Consider the following 18,197-nt stretch of genomic DNA (forward strand, 5'->3'; position numbering starts at 1 on the left):
AGTGCTTTCAAGTTTTGGTTGTATAGAAAAATTTTTTTGCCTCTCTTCTCTATTTAAAAGTAATGTCAAGACCTTGGCAGAACAGAGTAAGAGGTAGGTTCATAGAAGACAGCTTAGCTCTATACTGTATAATATGTATTCTATCAAAAAAGTAACAGAATCATAGACCTGGACTATAAGTAAATACCAATACCTTCGGACTACAGAAAAGTTTTGGAAGTCTGCAATACAGAATCATTATCTCTAACAAATACTGTTCAGACTCTCCTGACAGTTTTTTTTTTTTTTTTTAAGTAAGTAAACAGGTTGACACCATGGAAGATATTTCATTTATCAGTTACAAAATAGCGATAAAAATGAATAGAAGCATCCAAAATGTGCATTTAAAAAAAAAATCTATATTTTTTCGTAGTTCATCAAGAATTTCATTTTTGCAGAAATTCATTTCTCTTTGGAAGTTTCTCTTTTTTGTTGCACTAACACTGTAGCTACATATTTACAGACACTTTTTATTAAGCTTTTGTATTAAGCTTCTTGTATTTAGAAGCAATGTGGTTTGGTTCAGTATGTATAGTTAGCAAATAAGCAAGCATATGGCACCAAATGAAGGAGAATTGCAAATCAAACAATCCTGTTGTCAAAGTTTTTCTGAAAGATACTTGATATTTTAAAAGGTAAAATGATCCCACTTGACTTATGAAAAATAAAAATACATAAATTAAAAGCTACCCAGAGACTAATTTTTTAATAGAAAACTCTTCAAGACTGACCAAACTGAGGCCTTGATGTTGATTTTTTGTATTTCTGAATGAACAAAGATTACTTGCTTTTTAGCATTTAAAAAAAAAAAAAAAAACCCACAGTGAATCTCTGTCCTTTACAGCAGTAACAAAACAGTTTCTACCCTCTCTTGCATTGTGGTGCAGGAAGAGTTCTTCAGTTTACAAAGACAACAGTAACTTCTCTGTATACATCATTAAGGAGGGGGAAAAAAAAAAAAAAATCAAATACTTCTGTCATGTCTAAGCTGACCCAGAATCACCACAATGAGGAATGCAGAGCTGAAGTTCCACTCATCCCACTTCATTATCTAACATAAAAATTTTTTTGATTCATCCTCTGTTCTCAGACAGGTTGATAAAAAGCTGTATTATTAGAATCTGTGTTACTCTTTTTGCTGTTGACTGACAATTTCATGTTTGAAACTGTAGTATAAACAAAAAAAAGATGTAGTCCCCACTCCTTGATATTTTAATATTGGGCCACAGATAGGCAATTCTTGAAGATCTGTTCATATACCTACTTACTGAGGCCTAGGTATTATACTAAAAGGCAGATATATTAGAATCAGGATTTGTTTTCATATTCTCCTTTGTATTCATAAAATCATTTGACCACTGAACCATTTTCATTAAGCATTTTTGTTTTCTTATTAAAAAATATAGGGTTCTAATACAATTAATCTTTATGATATTGAGGTTACATCAGGTATTTGGTGTTATTTGTATTCTCATAAAGTATATCAATAATATAATCGTTATTTTTCCATAAAAATAGTTTTCCATTAAATAAAAAAATATATATATAGTTCCTAGGTATTTARTCTGTTAATGCAATCCTTGAGACTACAGAAGTGATTAAATGAATAAAAGCATTTCTTTCTTATGTTTGGGCATTCAGAATAATTGTACTATTTTTATAAAATATTTCATATGGTTTTAAAAAGGTGCAGATAGACTGAGTATGGTCAAAAGTCAGCCTTCATGTACTGTAATCTGAATACTGCTGGACTTCAGCAGCAGTCTCACCGTCACAAAATAACACTTTTTAAAAATTTAACTTTTATTTAGTTTGAGTAATTATTCTGAAACAAGTATATTGCTTATTAAGAAGTTTAAACAAAAGTTATCATATTTAAGCATTCTGAACTTATTTTTCCCTTAAGGATGCTACTAGAAAGTAATCACTTTTATTTAAGCAACACTGAAGCAACAAACTCATTTTTAAAATGTAATTTGTTATAAAATATTTGATAGTGCATTAAACAGAGAAGGGGATCATAAAACTGAATGCAACAATTTAGAGGAAAAAATAAAATGAAGCTGCAATCCACCACTGCCGGTTTAAAATATTATGCAACACATTACTTGTATGATTACAAATATCAGCCAGAGTTTAATATTATAACTGATTAAATGCAACAAGACCTGGTAAAAATCGATTTTTTTCTTTCCTTTTTTGTTTTTTTTTTTTCCATGCACTTAAGACAAATACAAATGCTGTTTCTAACTTTAGAATTATGAAAGGGACCCTTAAATAACCCCCACTGAGATGAGTATYAGGTTTTTATAGACATCATTATTAACATAGCAAATGTATGGATTTTTTTGAAGTATATTGGTAATTGCTACTCAGCAAATCAAGTGGATTAGAGGCATATCCTAAATTAGTTCAAAAGTTCAAAGAAATATAAAACAGGATTATAACACCACCGTGTTAATGTAAGTGATTATTGGTGTATATGGGAAAACACTAAATATATTAAATATTTAAATAAAATTATACTCACTAAGCTAAAAATGAGAATCATGTTAAATACAAGCCTTCAGTCCAAATCCACAGTCTTTTCTTAAGTAAATCTACCACTGACTGCAAATTAAATGTTCCAATGTCTTGGGAATAATAGTTTTCCATTGCAGTAAGAAAGTAACGGATACTGTTTGAAATAAAAGCCAAAATATAAAATGACAATAGATTTGTTTGCTGGTTTTTGGTTTTATTAAAATATAGAAACAAATTGTAATGACCTTAATGTTCACATTGGGTCTACATTTAGTTATTTATTTGCACTTTATATCAGTTTAGAGCATCAAACAAGAGGCTTTTGGTTATAATTTCAATAATGTTTTTGCAGTGGGGTGGCTCACTAAAGAGGCGCTTGGTGCACTGTTTTTAGCACTGGGGTTAACATGCACACTGCAGAATAAAGCTTTATGGTATTTTTAAAAGATCATATAAAAGAGGAAACATATTCAAATATCACAGGAGAACAGAATCCAGATCTTGGGTCAAACAAAAATTTAGCTCTAAAATACAGTTCTCTAACACAGTAAATGCATTAAAAGAATAAACAAGAGCCTGAAACCATACTTTTGACAACATAAACAGAAAGAGGATGTGGCCATCTAAGTTCTTGTTATATCACAAATATTTTGTCTTTTGGTGCTCAGAAATGAGGTGCACTCAGAAGGCTGTAACTGGGGGCACTCCCCTCCCCCCAAAAAAAAGAAAAAAAAAAGAGGAAAGGCATTTTTCCAAAGATTAACTGAGGCACCTAACTCTGGGAGGGGGGCATGTTATTTCTAAACTTTCCATTATGACTGATAAACTCCTGCCTGAAGTTTGTCATCAAAGAATCAGAATAAGCCCCCAAAACACTGTTAAAGTGCCCCTCAGAAGAAATTAAATGAAAGCAGCTGTAACTGCAGGTGTCTGTCTGCAACAAACCAAACCCAGAGTACAGCACGTCTCTGGTTTCCACATTTGGCACAACCACCTGAGAAGAAAATGTGTGCAAATCACAGCTTTCTGCTCTGTGCATCCTGATGATTCACAAGTGCATCTACATCCAGCTTCCTCCAGCCAGCTATTAGACTACATTATTTTTAAGGGACAGTTAAGGGGGACAGTCCACTATCTAGCATGATAAAAAAATGGTTGGAAAATTTGACTTATTTCATTGCTCAAAGAGAAAATCCTTTATTAGGTACTGCAGGACAAAGGATTTGCAACTATCTGTTATTTGAGAAATATGCTGTTGCTGCAATTTATCTCACTGTATGGGGCTTGAAAGATGCACAGTGGTACTCCGAACTAACTTTTAAAGAAAACTGCATGGAATTTTCATGACATTGGGAGTATTCTTTAAACTTACGCAGAGAAAATTGATTTTTGATACAGTTATGAATTACATACGGGGCTGCAAGATTGTTCAAAAGGCTCTTCTTTGCTTCAGTGGTTATGATTACTTTTGACAAAATTAATCATAATAATTTATAATGATTACTCCAGACAGATGACTAAAGTATCTATTTAGTCCTTGAACACTGTTACTTGAACTAAAGGAGCTTTCCTTTGTTAGACACCCAATCTGAAAATACATGAGTATACGTATAGCTTTCCTTACATTAACAGTCCTATTGGTTTCAATCTCAACAGGATCCCTTATGCAAATAATATGACGTGTGAATAGGTGCAATAAGTAGTCCAGACCAAAGCTTAATTTACAATGGCATAAAAAAACTCCAGGAATGTATTAAAAAAAAAAGTTGAAAAATGTCCTTATGAAAGCTTTATAATCTATAATTTATTGTCCTAGTCAGATGGAAAGGTACAGAGGTTCTGAGATTCACAAGAGACTCTAGATCTTCACTCTGCACACTCCAACATAAAACTATGAAGCTATTTAGATAAAGGAAGGGATAATAAGGTGTATTGGGTATTGTTCCTTTGTCAGACCACATAAAACTCTGTAATCAACCCCTGCTGCTAGAATAAGCTTTTCACCGATCCTTATAATTACTTGAATTTCTACAAAAGTAAAAAATACTTAACCCACTTCAGAATTCTCAAAGAATGAATATTTCAATATAAACCCAAGCAAAAAACATTTAACTAACTGCCAGATATTTTGGCAAAGGAAGGAAGTATCAGTGCAAACAACAGGATATAGATCCCTTACTGCCTACTCACCAGGTAATTAGTACTTACAGTCTACTGGAGTTAAATTTGCAGCTCATCCACAGAAAAAGAAACCCAAAACTAAACAAAGCACCCCAAAACTCTTCACTAAACATCAGCAATGCTGCCAATCTATTTCATTAAGTGCAGGGTCACGACTACTTAAGTATTAGAACAAAAAATAGAGAGAAAATACTTTTGTGGATAGGAAGAAAAAACAAATTTAGAAGAATACAACACATCTTTATCTTTTATGCATATATCTACACATAGCTATGAAATGTAAGTATGTAATACCATAATTTTACACAGATACACACACACACACCCCCCACATACATTAATATATATAAACATCAAAGACCAAAACATGTCTTCAGGCCCTTGTCTTGAAAAGATTATCTGTGCACTTAAGTATCAGCATGAACAATGTTCTCTGCGTGACTACTGTTTGCGTTAATTAGGCCATTAAAAGTGAACAAGAGAGAAGAAAATATGCACAGGATAGGAAAACATAACACGAGAAAGACCAGTTCTGAGAAGAAATCAAATAAGGGAAACTTGAAACTCAACTGATATAGTAGCAATTTAAAATTATTTCAAAGGATATAAAGAAAGTTATTTATTTATTTAAGTGATATCAATTAAGGAAGAGATTGCATAACCAGTTATGAATGTAAAGAAAACTTTTCTGACTTGAAAATATATTTACTACTCATTCCATTCTCTCTATCTGTACGTAGTGGGTTTATCCCACAAACAACATGCTCCCTCTCCCAGCAATACTGGGCACAATAGATGGTATTTCAAAAGCGGYATCAGATTAAGAAAACTCCCAAAGACTAAAATTGGGAAGCATACAGTTTTAGCAAGTTTATCAAGTATTAGTGAGAATTGCTAATGCAAGTGAGAAGCTGAAAAAAAACATTGTTTTGTGAGAAAATACACAGACTATGTTTATTCTTTATGATTTACATGACGAATGCTAAATTTTGTAGAGAAAACTCAAGAGACTCTCATGGGATTTACCTGTATTATTCAGTATGCAGAACTGATCCCCCCGGGTAATTAAAATAGTCTATTTTAAGATAGAAAGCATAGGTAGTATATATTATGAAAACATTAGAGTTTATCAGTATTTTGGAAAGCTATTTTAACATTGCTAGCTGCATCTTACTTCTAAGAAAGAATCCATAATCCAGTTAAGGGCCGGGGGGGGGGGGACGAAACCCCCAAAACACCCCCCCCAAGTGCAGTTTTGTTTTGTCTTGACTCAATATAAACACTATCTTACACCTTCAGACATCTATTTTTAACACTATTGATCTATAAAATTTTAAAATAAAACTATACAATTCAATTATAGTTTGCTAAAACTCATTTTTTGGTTCAGCAAACCCTCTCATAGAAGGAAAGCCTTTGAAAAAGAGTTACGTGTCCTCAGAGACACTAAATATATCAATAAATGATGAAAAGAAACAATGTCAAGAAAAAGAAAGCACAAAATACTCACAATTTTGGAAAATAAAAAGGCTAAATATCTAGCAAGTTCTTGTTCAGTATTCAGAATCTTAAAGGTATCAATAAAATACTACAGTTTATATCAGGCCCTTCTGCCAAGCATTTCATCTGAAAAGCTTTGTGCAATTAATTAATAAGTAGAAATAGAGAAATTTTAAGTTTGGCAAAATCCAGAACTACTAGGCAATCAAACTTACACAAGACAGCTACTGAGACAACTGCCACCTTCCACAGGTTACAAGGCAGGCATCACTATGAGATACACATAGTTCACATTGTACTAATTGCACTTCTAGTAATTAGAATTTGGACACTTTGATTTTTCAGAAACACATTAAGTGAGTTCTTACAGCAGAGCTGTGGAAGATCCTGGTTTAGACACTTCCTTTCAAACATTTCTGAAAAGTTCCCCCCCTTAGTGGAAGCCTATGATTTAAATCTTGGCTTTAAATTATGTTCTCCATAAGCAGGCAAAAACATTGGACTCACTACTTTTTTCTTTCTTTTTTTTTTTTTTTTTTTTAAGTGGAAGTAAAACATCCAGAAACTTTTATTTTTCACCACTCTTAGGAGAGACGGATTTTTCATAATTCTTAGTAAATGTGTGTGTAAAACTACGGCAAGATCAGACGCTTAAAACATCTACTCCTATTTCATAGGCTAGTTTCATCAACATCTTTGAACACAAAGTCTCCCTTTTGTGCTTCAGGGTACCCAGTACAATGCACCATTACCAGCTTTATAAGTAACATTTTACTTGTAAAAGTATTTCTTAAAACAAATTCCCAACACTCAGGAAATCAATAAAACCCAGAATTAGAGCATAAAATCAAAGAGACAGTTACACAATTCTGTGTGCGATTGCTGCCCTAGCTCACTGCTATACATCTTCACATCAACCTAATTCATTTGACGCACAGTCTCCACGCAGCTGAGAAAGTCTAGCTTTTTTACTAGTTCTTAGTAAAAGATTAAATACAAACCCCCCTATGTTTAAGTAATGTTAAGGTTGTGACACAAATCAACAAAAGGCAGGAAATTCAAAGATAACACTGACACTCCATGCTTAATTCATGATTGTTTAACAAAAGGGCAAAACAATAGAAGGAACCAATATCAGCTTTGACTTCATTCTGGCGGTGCTCTCGAGCACACAGGTGTTTATCTGGGAGATTATACTGATTCAGGCTCTCCCCTCAGTCCACACAAATGCTGGTGGTTATTTAGCCTTTAACAATACGCTGGGTTGAAAGAAACTTACAAATTCATATTTAACATCCCAACATGCCACGTTGTAATGAAAATCATTACTAGAAAAACAGGTTTTCTACACAATGACCCTTGACAGTCATAAATATATTATTCTATAAACTTTCCAGAAGTAAACAAAATGTACTTGAACCATTATTTAGAATTAGACATAAAAATTAGACCAAACAAAAAAGCTGTTTTACAATGCAATGGAAAAACTTATAAGTAACAAAGGTTATTTTACTTTTAAGCCAACATATTTGAAGGATTTTTCAGTTATATGCATATACACACATTCACCTATTTTAATTTTATCTTGAAATAAATGACTTTGTGATTTACACATGTATAAATAGAGATATTATACTCATATCAGTGGACATCAACATATACTGACAAAACTTTAGCCTAAGATAAAATCTTAACCTGAGAAGCTTTTAACTTAGAAAGGACTCCAAGAGTTGACTTACATACTCTGAAAGGTTTATAGTGGATATCTTACAACAACCTTAACTGTGCAAAATACAGCGCTATGTTTATTGTTTTCTTCACAAGTTAACAACTCTTAACCTATACATCCTTCAATTCTTCTTTGAATGACTTTTTTTTTTTTAATACAAAGAAACATTTTTCATGGTGGCAAAACAACATAGAAAGTAATGCTGCCTATGACTACAGCATCATGGGCATAGAGGATTGTGTTAATCTTTAAGGTTTCAAAATAAAAGTTAGAATTTTAGTATGCTTTTAAAATACTAATTGCATATAAACATTCCTATCTGTTATTTTTTCTTACTTTTTTATTATGAAAAAACAAATAAAATGAATGAAAGGAATAAAACTATGAACTTTGCATTTCATAGCCTTCCTTAGAGTACAAGCAATTATCTCACATCTATAAGCCTATAGTATTAATTGTGGGACAACAATTGCAGTTTTTGCTAACGTCTTCATTACTGCCTGGTATCTCAAATAAGTTCAAATTGTTCTTGTAATTTAGTGTTTTTTCCAGTTGGACTTCTAAACAGTTACAGCCTTGTCCCTACCAGCCAAAATTCCATCTGGGTAACTACTATTGCATCAAAACATGTTGCTGAACATTTTCAGAGGAGACTTTTGAAATCATATGTAYTAGCCTAGCAAGCTGCAAGGATCTGGTTACCAGCCCTAGGTATGTTTTTAAAAACCCAGTGAAAATGCGTACAGTAACAATTGAAAGTTGCACATCCAGATTTTAATCTCCAAAGCAAGCATGATTACGTGTTTAATATATCCATATACACAAAATACACATATTCATACCCCCAAGAGTATCAAGCAGATCAAACAAAAAACCACCATTACACATAGCTGCACGCTCCCATCCCATCACTGCCTCACACAGTTTTGGACACTGTAACATGGGACAAACAGCCCAACTAAAACATTAATGTAGCCACCCTTTCCATGAAACTGATGTAAATAATAATAGATTGTGTTTCTACTGATAAAGACTTACCTATTTTCTGGTGGGACCTAAACAACTGCATGTGGAGTCACAAGCCTTTGTAAGGCAACAGGAAATCACCTGAATGATCCCTCAGGAAATCAGGCTTATGGTTCTCAGCTGATTTCCTCTACTTGCCACAAGCACAAAGGTGCAGAGGACACCTCTAATTGCTCCTTTCCCTCCCTTCCCAAATCACTCCCTGTAGCTGTAACTCTGAAGAGTACTGATAAATCTTTTTCTCCTATAAAACTATACAGACCTTTGAAGAAGAGAGGCATCTTCTTTTATAAAGGAAGCTCAGCAAACAAACTGAACTTGCAGCACTCKAAGGGGCTCGCTTCCACTAAGTTTTCCGGAAATAAATGAGAGAAGGATAAAGAAAAGGGAGAACAGGGTGAAGTCTGGCTCCACCCTGTAACACTCTTGTTAACCTAATTAATATTTACTTGCTATCACATCTTTAACTACCTAAGGCAGAGTTTTGACTTCCTTACAAATCCTAAATTATACTTATAAATTCTGCTTTGCTATAGAGTTTATTTTGTATTTTCAGCTTAGATATCACAAGCAGATGAGTAAATTTGTCAGGCTGGCATGCTGAGATACATTGAAGATTATAATGATAATCAATTAGTCTTAATTGCATCAAAAATCAGTCAGTATTGCAACTATTTTGCTGGATGGCTTACTGATCCTATTAGCATAACCTAAGAGTGAATTTTTTCAGTCAGTACTAAAAGCTTGTATTGACACTATCAACTAAAAGGACTTTCAAAGTCGCAATGACTGAGTGCAATAATGTCGAATGACTGCATAATCCAGTACACTAGTGTCAGGTGAGCTCTAGTCCATAAAAGTCAACTGAAGTTCAGATTGGATGACTATGGTTGCCAACTTAACGATCCAAACACTATAAACATTCTCTACTCATTCATGCTATAAAACACACTTTCCAATTTTCACCTAGGAATGGATACCTCCTTTCTCCATCCCCATTTACTTATGCTTAATTTATCAATGTTTGTTTCTTTGCTTTTGGGAGAAACCCTGTTCTCCTCTCAAAAACTGCAGCCAATGAAGAGTGAAATCAGAACGAGAAGTCACTGATGGGCAAAATGGATATTCTGTTATTGCCAGGAGAGCTCCTTCTACACTGCTGTAGAAGACAGAGCAGAGCTAGTAGACCTGTAACACCCAAAGGGATAGTCTCACTTCCAACAGAGGTCCTATACCTCTGAACCTATAGTAGAGACATGAAGTATTTTCATTGTCACTTTGCATTTGGCAGAGAATTCCCCTCTTTGAACTTCCAGTAACTGCTTCACCAGTTCACTAGTTCACCAAATTCACAAGTTGTGTGAAGACTCTTATCTCCGCCAGGGAGTAGTGAGACAAGAAAACCTGCATTTTCAATTTTGGGAACATCTATTCTGTACATGCAATTACAAACAACTGCAGAACAGAGAATGTGGGGGTTTGGACCCATCCTTCCTCTCCTCTGGCAGGTCCCAGAGCTCCTGCAAGTTTTAAAGACTGTTCATCCAAACAGCATGGGCATAATGCAAGGTGACCTCTGCAGAGCAAATACGCCCTCAATGCACCCATGCAAACCCCACGGAAGTGCAAAATCTGAAGGGGAAAATATATGAACAAGTTTGTGACCACTGGAAAGGTAATTTATCACTTGGACATAGTAATTCTTTATGAAAGCTATGGGGTAAAAAGTTAAAATAAAAAAGAGTGAGAAATAAAATAATTCAAATCAGAAAACTTATGACATGTCTCTAAGACACACAAGTTTGTAAATCCTACTGAAATTTAGGCATCTAAATGGGAGTTAGACTTCTGAAAATCAAGTGTCTTGTTTGAGGTCAATGTGTTATTAGAACAAAAACAACAACAACCCCCCCCCCCAACAGCCTCTGCAAGCACACTCAAGTGCTCAGAAATTTTCCTGCCTACTTAAAATACAAGTTCTGTCCCTCTATGTGGTCCAACAGAGAGAAAGCCTAATCTCTAGGTTCTTCTCTCTATTTTATTATATTAGCATTTTTTAAGGGGAAAATAAAGTTCATTCCATTTTATGGCCTACATTAGGCAATCAATCAACACTCACAGTTGCTTAGTTATGTGTTTACAGTACCTAGAAATGCACATATATTTTTGGATTTGCTCTCAAATGCTCTCCAGGATGATTTGAAAGGCACTCTACCTAGTCTGCCCAGTAACCGTCAATTCAAAATGGCAGCACATATACTTACAGACTTTCATATTTGCAAGCACGGATATTTTTAAGCATGGCAAACTCTTTTTGCTTTTACTATTTTTATGAAAATGTTTATCTATATATTTCCAACAGCTTTCTAAGAATCCCTATACAAAGCTAGCAAAGATCAGTCTTGACACAAAGAAATAGGCATATTACATACCATAGTCAGTGATCTTACAGGATACTAAATACAGCTCTTTCAGGTTCTGGCCTTCTTTAGCGATCACCTCCACACATCTGGAATATACATACAGTAAAACTTAAAGTTAAAGAAAAATAGATAATCTTTAATAAGTAAAAGCTCAGTCACAAGTGTAAGGTACTGTATATCAATTTCCTCATTTTGTATATTGTTCTATAGAATTCATTGAAAATAAACGCGGCTACAGGTACACACATTAATGACTGGTAAGCTAGAGGAATGTCTTACTTTGCATTGAATATTTTTATACCACTATTTCCATAATATATAATTCTTTGAATACGAGTTACTTGATATATATACAGACAAGTCCTTTGGAAAATAATACAAATGTTAATATGTATTTCTGTATTACTGTATAACTTTGGGAGGTTTCTCTTGCCAGATTTAAGCTTTGAGAGATTTTTTCTGGATAAGAAGAATAAACACATTGTAATGAGGACAAAAGATGAGAAAATGCAATTTTAAATTCATGTTTCTTTCTTCAATGATTACTGCAGAAGTCAGCATTCATCAGGTCATGAAATGCTACATGCCATTAGTGTTCCAATATGTTGCTACAGAAGCTTATACAGATGAGAAGACAGCTCATTTGGCTGCCTTGTCACAATTATGATGAATTTGCAATGAATCATATGTTTTGTCTGTGAATTCCTGTGTTTGATTTCTTGTAAGCAAGAAAGTTAATATGAAAACTAAAATTGTCTTGTAAAATAGGTGTTATAATACATTTTTGACCAAGCCTAAATTAATGTGTTGTTTACAATTGTTGTATTTACAGCTGCATTGTTTAAACAGTATCACTCATAAAAATACATTTTATAAAGTGTATTTTTAGTCCCAATGATGTAAAATGCATCACCTGATCATTAGATCAGCTAATGTAACTATTTTGCAAGTCTGTACGGAGAGACATTTTAAAAAGTGGATTATAATAGGATAAATTGTAGTAATTTCTTTCGATCCAATATACTTCTCTTTAATTTTCAGATCACTTACCGAATCATCTACTCTGGCTATTAAATCAATTCTTCTACATTACACAAAATTAAATTATTTGCTAATTTTGAACAAAAATTAGGTATTGCTGAATTGTTGTAACTTGGAAAATACACCTACGGCCTCAGGAACCCTTTTCCTCCACTTACCACTACCAATAGATATCCCCAGTCTGATATAACTGTTGATGCTGACAATTTTGTTTTTTAAAAGCAGCCACCTAATTCTTATAGCTTACAATAGTACAATAACTGAATCATAGCCTTTCAGAGCTATTTGTCCTCTGTCTTCTTCCTTCTTCTAAAATCCAGAACCAAAAATCACTACTATTAATAAAATACGATGACTCTGAAAGAACACTTTAATCTTGGTTTCTTTATCATTGTTATAACATCATCAGTTTTCAACAGATCTTTTAAAATTGTGTGAACCTCATAGTTAGAAAATTTTTGCAATGCTTGTCCTCAGGAATGAGGTCTTCTTATTTTATGCATAAAATAGAGAAATGTTTTAACACTGTAAACCTAGAAGAAAAACACTTAGAGGAGGGTAAACCTCCAGCTTCATACTTTTTTCAACACACAGCTTCTCTGCTAAGACAATTATCAAGCATGACAAATATTTTTCTTCTAGAAGTTACACCAAGACTATGGTATTTAATATAAACTACTCTAAAAGCTATTCAGTTTCATCAGGTTATTTTCATACAAATCAGATAAGATTTAGAGCGTTAAATACACTCTACAAAGCACATGGAAAGCTTCTGTGATCCTGTAAGATGTCATTTCAAAAGAGGTACTTGTCTTTGTGAACTGGCTTATAGCGATCAACTGGGCTTTGAGAAAGACTTTGTATTATTTATTCCAGAACAATAGTTCTTCATACTGAGATTTTATTATTAATGTTAGTAATATGAATAAAAGCGAAATTATTATCCTATATTTTATTAGACACTACATTTATTAGGTACTGCTGCAAATAACATATCATCAAAAAGTGAATGGATATTGCAATTATAAGAATATTTTATATGCTATTTATTAATACTTATGGCATATATAATTTAGCAGAGAATGAGATTCTAAAACATTTTTTATTTTGGATAAAGCTTCTGAGCCTAGAAAAATATTCAGATGTTTGTATCTAATGACTGTGCTCTGTAAGTTTTCAAATTATTTCAAATCATTTTTTGTTTACTGAGAGACAATTAACTAATCAAAAATACAATATAGCAATCAGTCTCAAACAATACTACCACAAGATAGTCGTGACTACATAAAAGCCTACCTAATTTTCCTTACAATTTCAGTTACACAAAATTTTAATTATATATTGGTCATGGTCAGATTAGTGTTCTCTGCGCATAGTCCTATCTGCCTGTGCATCCTTCAGGATCTGCGGAGGCCTAAGTCTCAGGCTCTGCCTCTTTCCTTGGCTTCACACAAAAAGGGTTTAGCTGCAGAGGAAGAAAGTTGTAGTTTTTGCCCACCCTGACATAACATGGTGCCCAGACAGGGCTTCACCAGCCCTGCCTACAGTGTGGCGGCGGTGGTGATGGTCCATTCACTCGGCAAGCTTGGTACTCAAATGGTGCCCTCTCGTCCTCTCCTGCTGCTGAAGGATAATGCCACTGTTTCGGTAAAGTTAACTTAGGTTCTACAAACTCAGACAAATACTGCTATATTGTGTTTTTTTTAAAACAGTACTTATTTAAAAGCTTGCCTTGACAATTAAGAGTCTGAAAAAATTCTTCACCTGAAAAGGACTTTAGCTGCTTCCATTAAACAGAAAAAAATGCAAAAACTTGGCTTCAGCTGCCTCATTTGTTTTCTGAAAATATTAAAATCACCTAACCTCTAAAAGAATGAGGTAATGACACATTTACATTAAAAAAAAATCTTTAATATAATTGGAATATTGAATTTATGAATTTCTTTATCCACCTTCAATAACCTGCAAGAGTCAATCTAATTTCAGTTTTAATTTCTATTATCCCTTTTATAGATCACGCACATGTAAATCAACTTATAGAGACATATGAAACACTTTACATGGCCTCATTAGCTTGTGCTGTGTAGAGGGTCATACACAATATATAATTGTTGTTACAAATGATTTCTTTCCAACATAAGAAAAAATGAGTAGTTGTACACTTATTACTTTTACCTTTTAATCTTTGTTAAATATGACAGCAAAGAAAAAGGGTAAAAGAACAAAATGACATTAACCTTTTCTAGAAAGCAAGGATCAAGTCATACTATTTCTGCTGTTATAATCCATCAAAATTATATCAGATTATTGCCATATATGTCTTTTGAAGTCTTTATATTTACAATCTGGCTATATTACACAAATCTCGAGTGGGGTGTGTGTGTGTACGTGTGTGTTTTGTAATAGTAATTTTTTTTTAAGTTTTAAGAACGTTGTAAAATTGATTTTAAGGTCCTAACCAGAATTTCAGAGTGAAGGAAAAGCTAAGTTTTAAGCATGTCAGCATAATACTGGTAAATAAAAGAAGCAAAGTTATTATACAAAACAGTATCAGGATAACAAGAGCTGTGTGCCATGGCTGAGAGAAGACCTTCTGCAACCTCCTTACACCAGGTGACTGAATGGTCTTTTGCCACCTCATCCCACTAAAGAAAGATGGGCAACATCTAGATGAAGTAGTGAAAGTTACAGGGACACAGATATTTGTCATTCATTTTTCCTCCAAATGTATTAAAAATGTACTCCTTCTTCCAGGAAAAAAGATAATTTTTACACTTAAAATAACTAATTACCAAAAATGAGCCAAGGCTAAAGAAATAAAACTAAAATTAGACCTTGGATAATAGTAAATAAGTCTGTATCAAAACTGGCCCAAACTAAAATCGCTTGACTTGTATCTTTTTAAATGAGCATCATGAAAAATACCAAAACAGAGAAAAATAAAYACGCATTTTAGGAAGAAATTACTTATTCATTCAACCTGGAAATATTAACTAACAAATTCTTATGCCATCTTCCAAGTTGTCCCTAGATCCACTCAATATTTTATTAAGGCTGTTCTCTGATAGACTGATGTGCAATTCAGTTTTATTGTATTTGATCCTAAAAGTAAGAAATTAATATCACATACAAGCAAATTTACGGTGCAATCAGGAGCAAGAAAAAGTGAAAGAGCATAAATTACTTTCACAGAAACAAGCCAATCAGACAATATTTCAGAGAACAGGAATATAAGTAAGAACACACCTACCTAATGCTAATATGAAATAGAGTTACAACACTACAGGTGTTTGTAGACAATTAGACCTTGCTCATCACTGTGATGTTACACACATCAACATCCCAACACCCCAAAGTTCAGTCATGTTCAGACACTAACAAACCCAAATTGCCTCAACTCATCCCTAAATTCTTTGATTTACATGAAGGTTTAAGGTTAATGAATTAAAGTGTGTAAGCTTCCAGCTATCAAAAAAGATTCAAAAGGACTTGAATTATGGAAAATAAATTGTCTTTTCTATATACATACATTTTTATGCTTTTGGTCTAACTCTGAAAGCACTGGAACATGGCATTAGTGACAACTGAAAAGAACTAATGAGAAAATATGACTACAGTACTTGCAAGAAAAGTGGTCCTAGGAGACCTTGTTACTGTTTGAGATGCTTTTCAGCCCTGAGTGAAGCTAATTGGGGTTGCCATACACTGGTTAAGAGATCACATTTTAAAGAAACAAGTCTCAGTCACCTTAGCGGTGTGAAAGGAAATGGTACCGTTAGAGACACATTAATACACTCATTGGTAAGATTTAAAGTGAACAGCAGACTGTGTACAGCAAGGCGTTTTTGCATTTGACTGTCATACATTTCTCTCTAAGCAGAAAAGTGAACACTTTCCTATCCTTCAAAACATAACAAAGACCATCACTGGGAACCAAAAGAAAATTAGGAAAGAGCAAAACTGAAATATAAAGTAGGAAAATGGAAGTCTTTCACAACAGAATATATGGAGCTTCTCAGAAATTATTATTTTGCTGGTTAAATTCAGAGAGAGAGGAGTGGTCGCAGGTAAAATAACAAATATTCACAGTCATTGGTTTTGATGACTTAAACAGTTCCTACAGAAGGCAATAATGCAATATAATAACCAAGTCTCCCATAACAAAACAAAACCTCTTACCACTGAAAGCACATACAGAGTCTTAAGGAATGGATGTAGTCTTAGCCCTTCTGTACTCAGGATCATAGGAATAACAGGAAGGTAAAAATAGTGAAAGAACTACCATATGATTGAGACATCGATAGAACCTTCCAAAACCTCATAAAAATAAATGATGAACGATGCTGATGGATATACATACTTTGTTCAGGATACTCTTTTACTGATCATTTGATTATAGAATGAACAACAGGTCTCTTTCAGTATTTTTTTTTAATACTTTATACTAGCAAGAAGTATGATTTTTACTCATCTTTCAAATATCCTAGCACGCAATTATTACTGCCTTTTTAACATTCAAAATATGTACTTTTAAGTTATTTTTAATTTGAACATCTACAGCTGCATCTGTAAGAAACAATATTAATCACAGCGACAACACAACAGGTTAAGACTTTCAATCAAAAGCACACACTGAATGTGAAAAGCACTTTTTGTCTGGAGCCAATATGCAAAGTGCCACTAGTTATACAAGTTAGCAGCAATTATCTTAGGGCAGTCATTAAGTTCTGATTAGCAGGGAGGTATTCTTTAGAAAATCAATGTAAGTTAAAATTAGATTTACCAAGCAGTTTTGCTACTCACAGCAGAGGGAAATAGATAAGCTTTTTGTCACACTGGCACTCGCAAACTACAGCGGTAAGGGCAGACAAATCCCACAGCGGCTGCCTGTGCTCTCAGCTAGTGGGATGCAAGCGCGCTCCAACCAGAAAGCCGCACAGAGAAATTAATCAGCACTGCGCTCAAGCTATTATGCCCTGTCTTTCAGCAATAAATATCTATTTTCAAATATTTATTAGTAGTCTTATCTAAAATTAAATGCCGTTATAATTCCTCTTACCCTGACTGCATGCAAATCCAGCAAGCAATTAAGCCAAGAAAGGAGAGATTTAGCAAACTGTCTACTTCTACTAGCTGATATTTATGTGTAGTGTATTCCTGGTGGCCTTTGGTTCACTTGATTCCTTTCTGGCTTAGAGGAACTAGATACCACAACAGGCTTAAAAGAAATAAACAACTATGGAAAATATTTTTTTTTCCGTCATGACTCTGATTTTGCACAGCTAAGCATGCTAAAGTCTGCCAGACAATTAAATGGTATCTCTTACTCTTGAAGGGCTTTTACTTGAGATGAAGACCCCTTTGATACAATACAAAAACAAGGAACTGTCAACTACAAGCAAGCTAATGCACATTTCTTAGCATTGCATTATATAAAAAACGAGGACTTCCTTTTTCAGTTGTTTCATTTTGTGCCTTTTGGCTGAGAAACTGGTAAACTACTTTTATTCTAGATATGGTACACCTAGGTTACTCTGCTATATTTGGGAGGCTGGGGTAGTAAATTAATTGCTTACATACAAATTGCTTCTTTAAGCAGTTAATGTCATGATGGCTTTTCCTATGATAAACATAAGGGTAACTATCATCAAGTTATCTACCTGAAAATGCAAACATGTAAAGATTTGGATAATAACCACTGCACAGTGGTTACAGAGAGCACCAGGAGTTGGCAA

At 33.8% G+C, this 18,197-nt stretch overlaps 1 protein-coding gene across 1 annotated transcript in view; it reads right to left on the minus strand.

The window, feature by feature from the left end:
• FBXL17 (F-box and leucine rich repeat protein 17) overlaps window positions 1-18,197 on the minus strand; it is a 293,203-nt gene that overhangs the window by 89,009 nt on the left and 185,997 nt on the right. The window contains exon 7 of the mRNA XM_026062188.1: window positions 11,431-11,507. Within this exon, the coding sequence (XP_025917973.1) occupies window positions 11,431-11,507 (77 nt within the window). The remainder of the gene's footprint in view (window positions 1-11,430; window positions 11,508-18,197) is intronic.

The sequence above is a fragment of the Apteryx rowi genome, unplaced genomic scaffold, assembly GCF_003343035.1.
Source record: "Apteryx rowi isolate R43461 unplaced genomic scaffold, aptRow1 scaffold_19, whole genome shotgun sequence".
Classification (NCBI taxonomy): domain Eukaryota; kingdom Metazoa; phylum Chordata; class Aves; order Apterygiformes; family Apterygidae; genus Apteryx; species Apteryx rowi.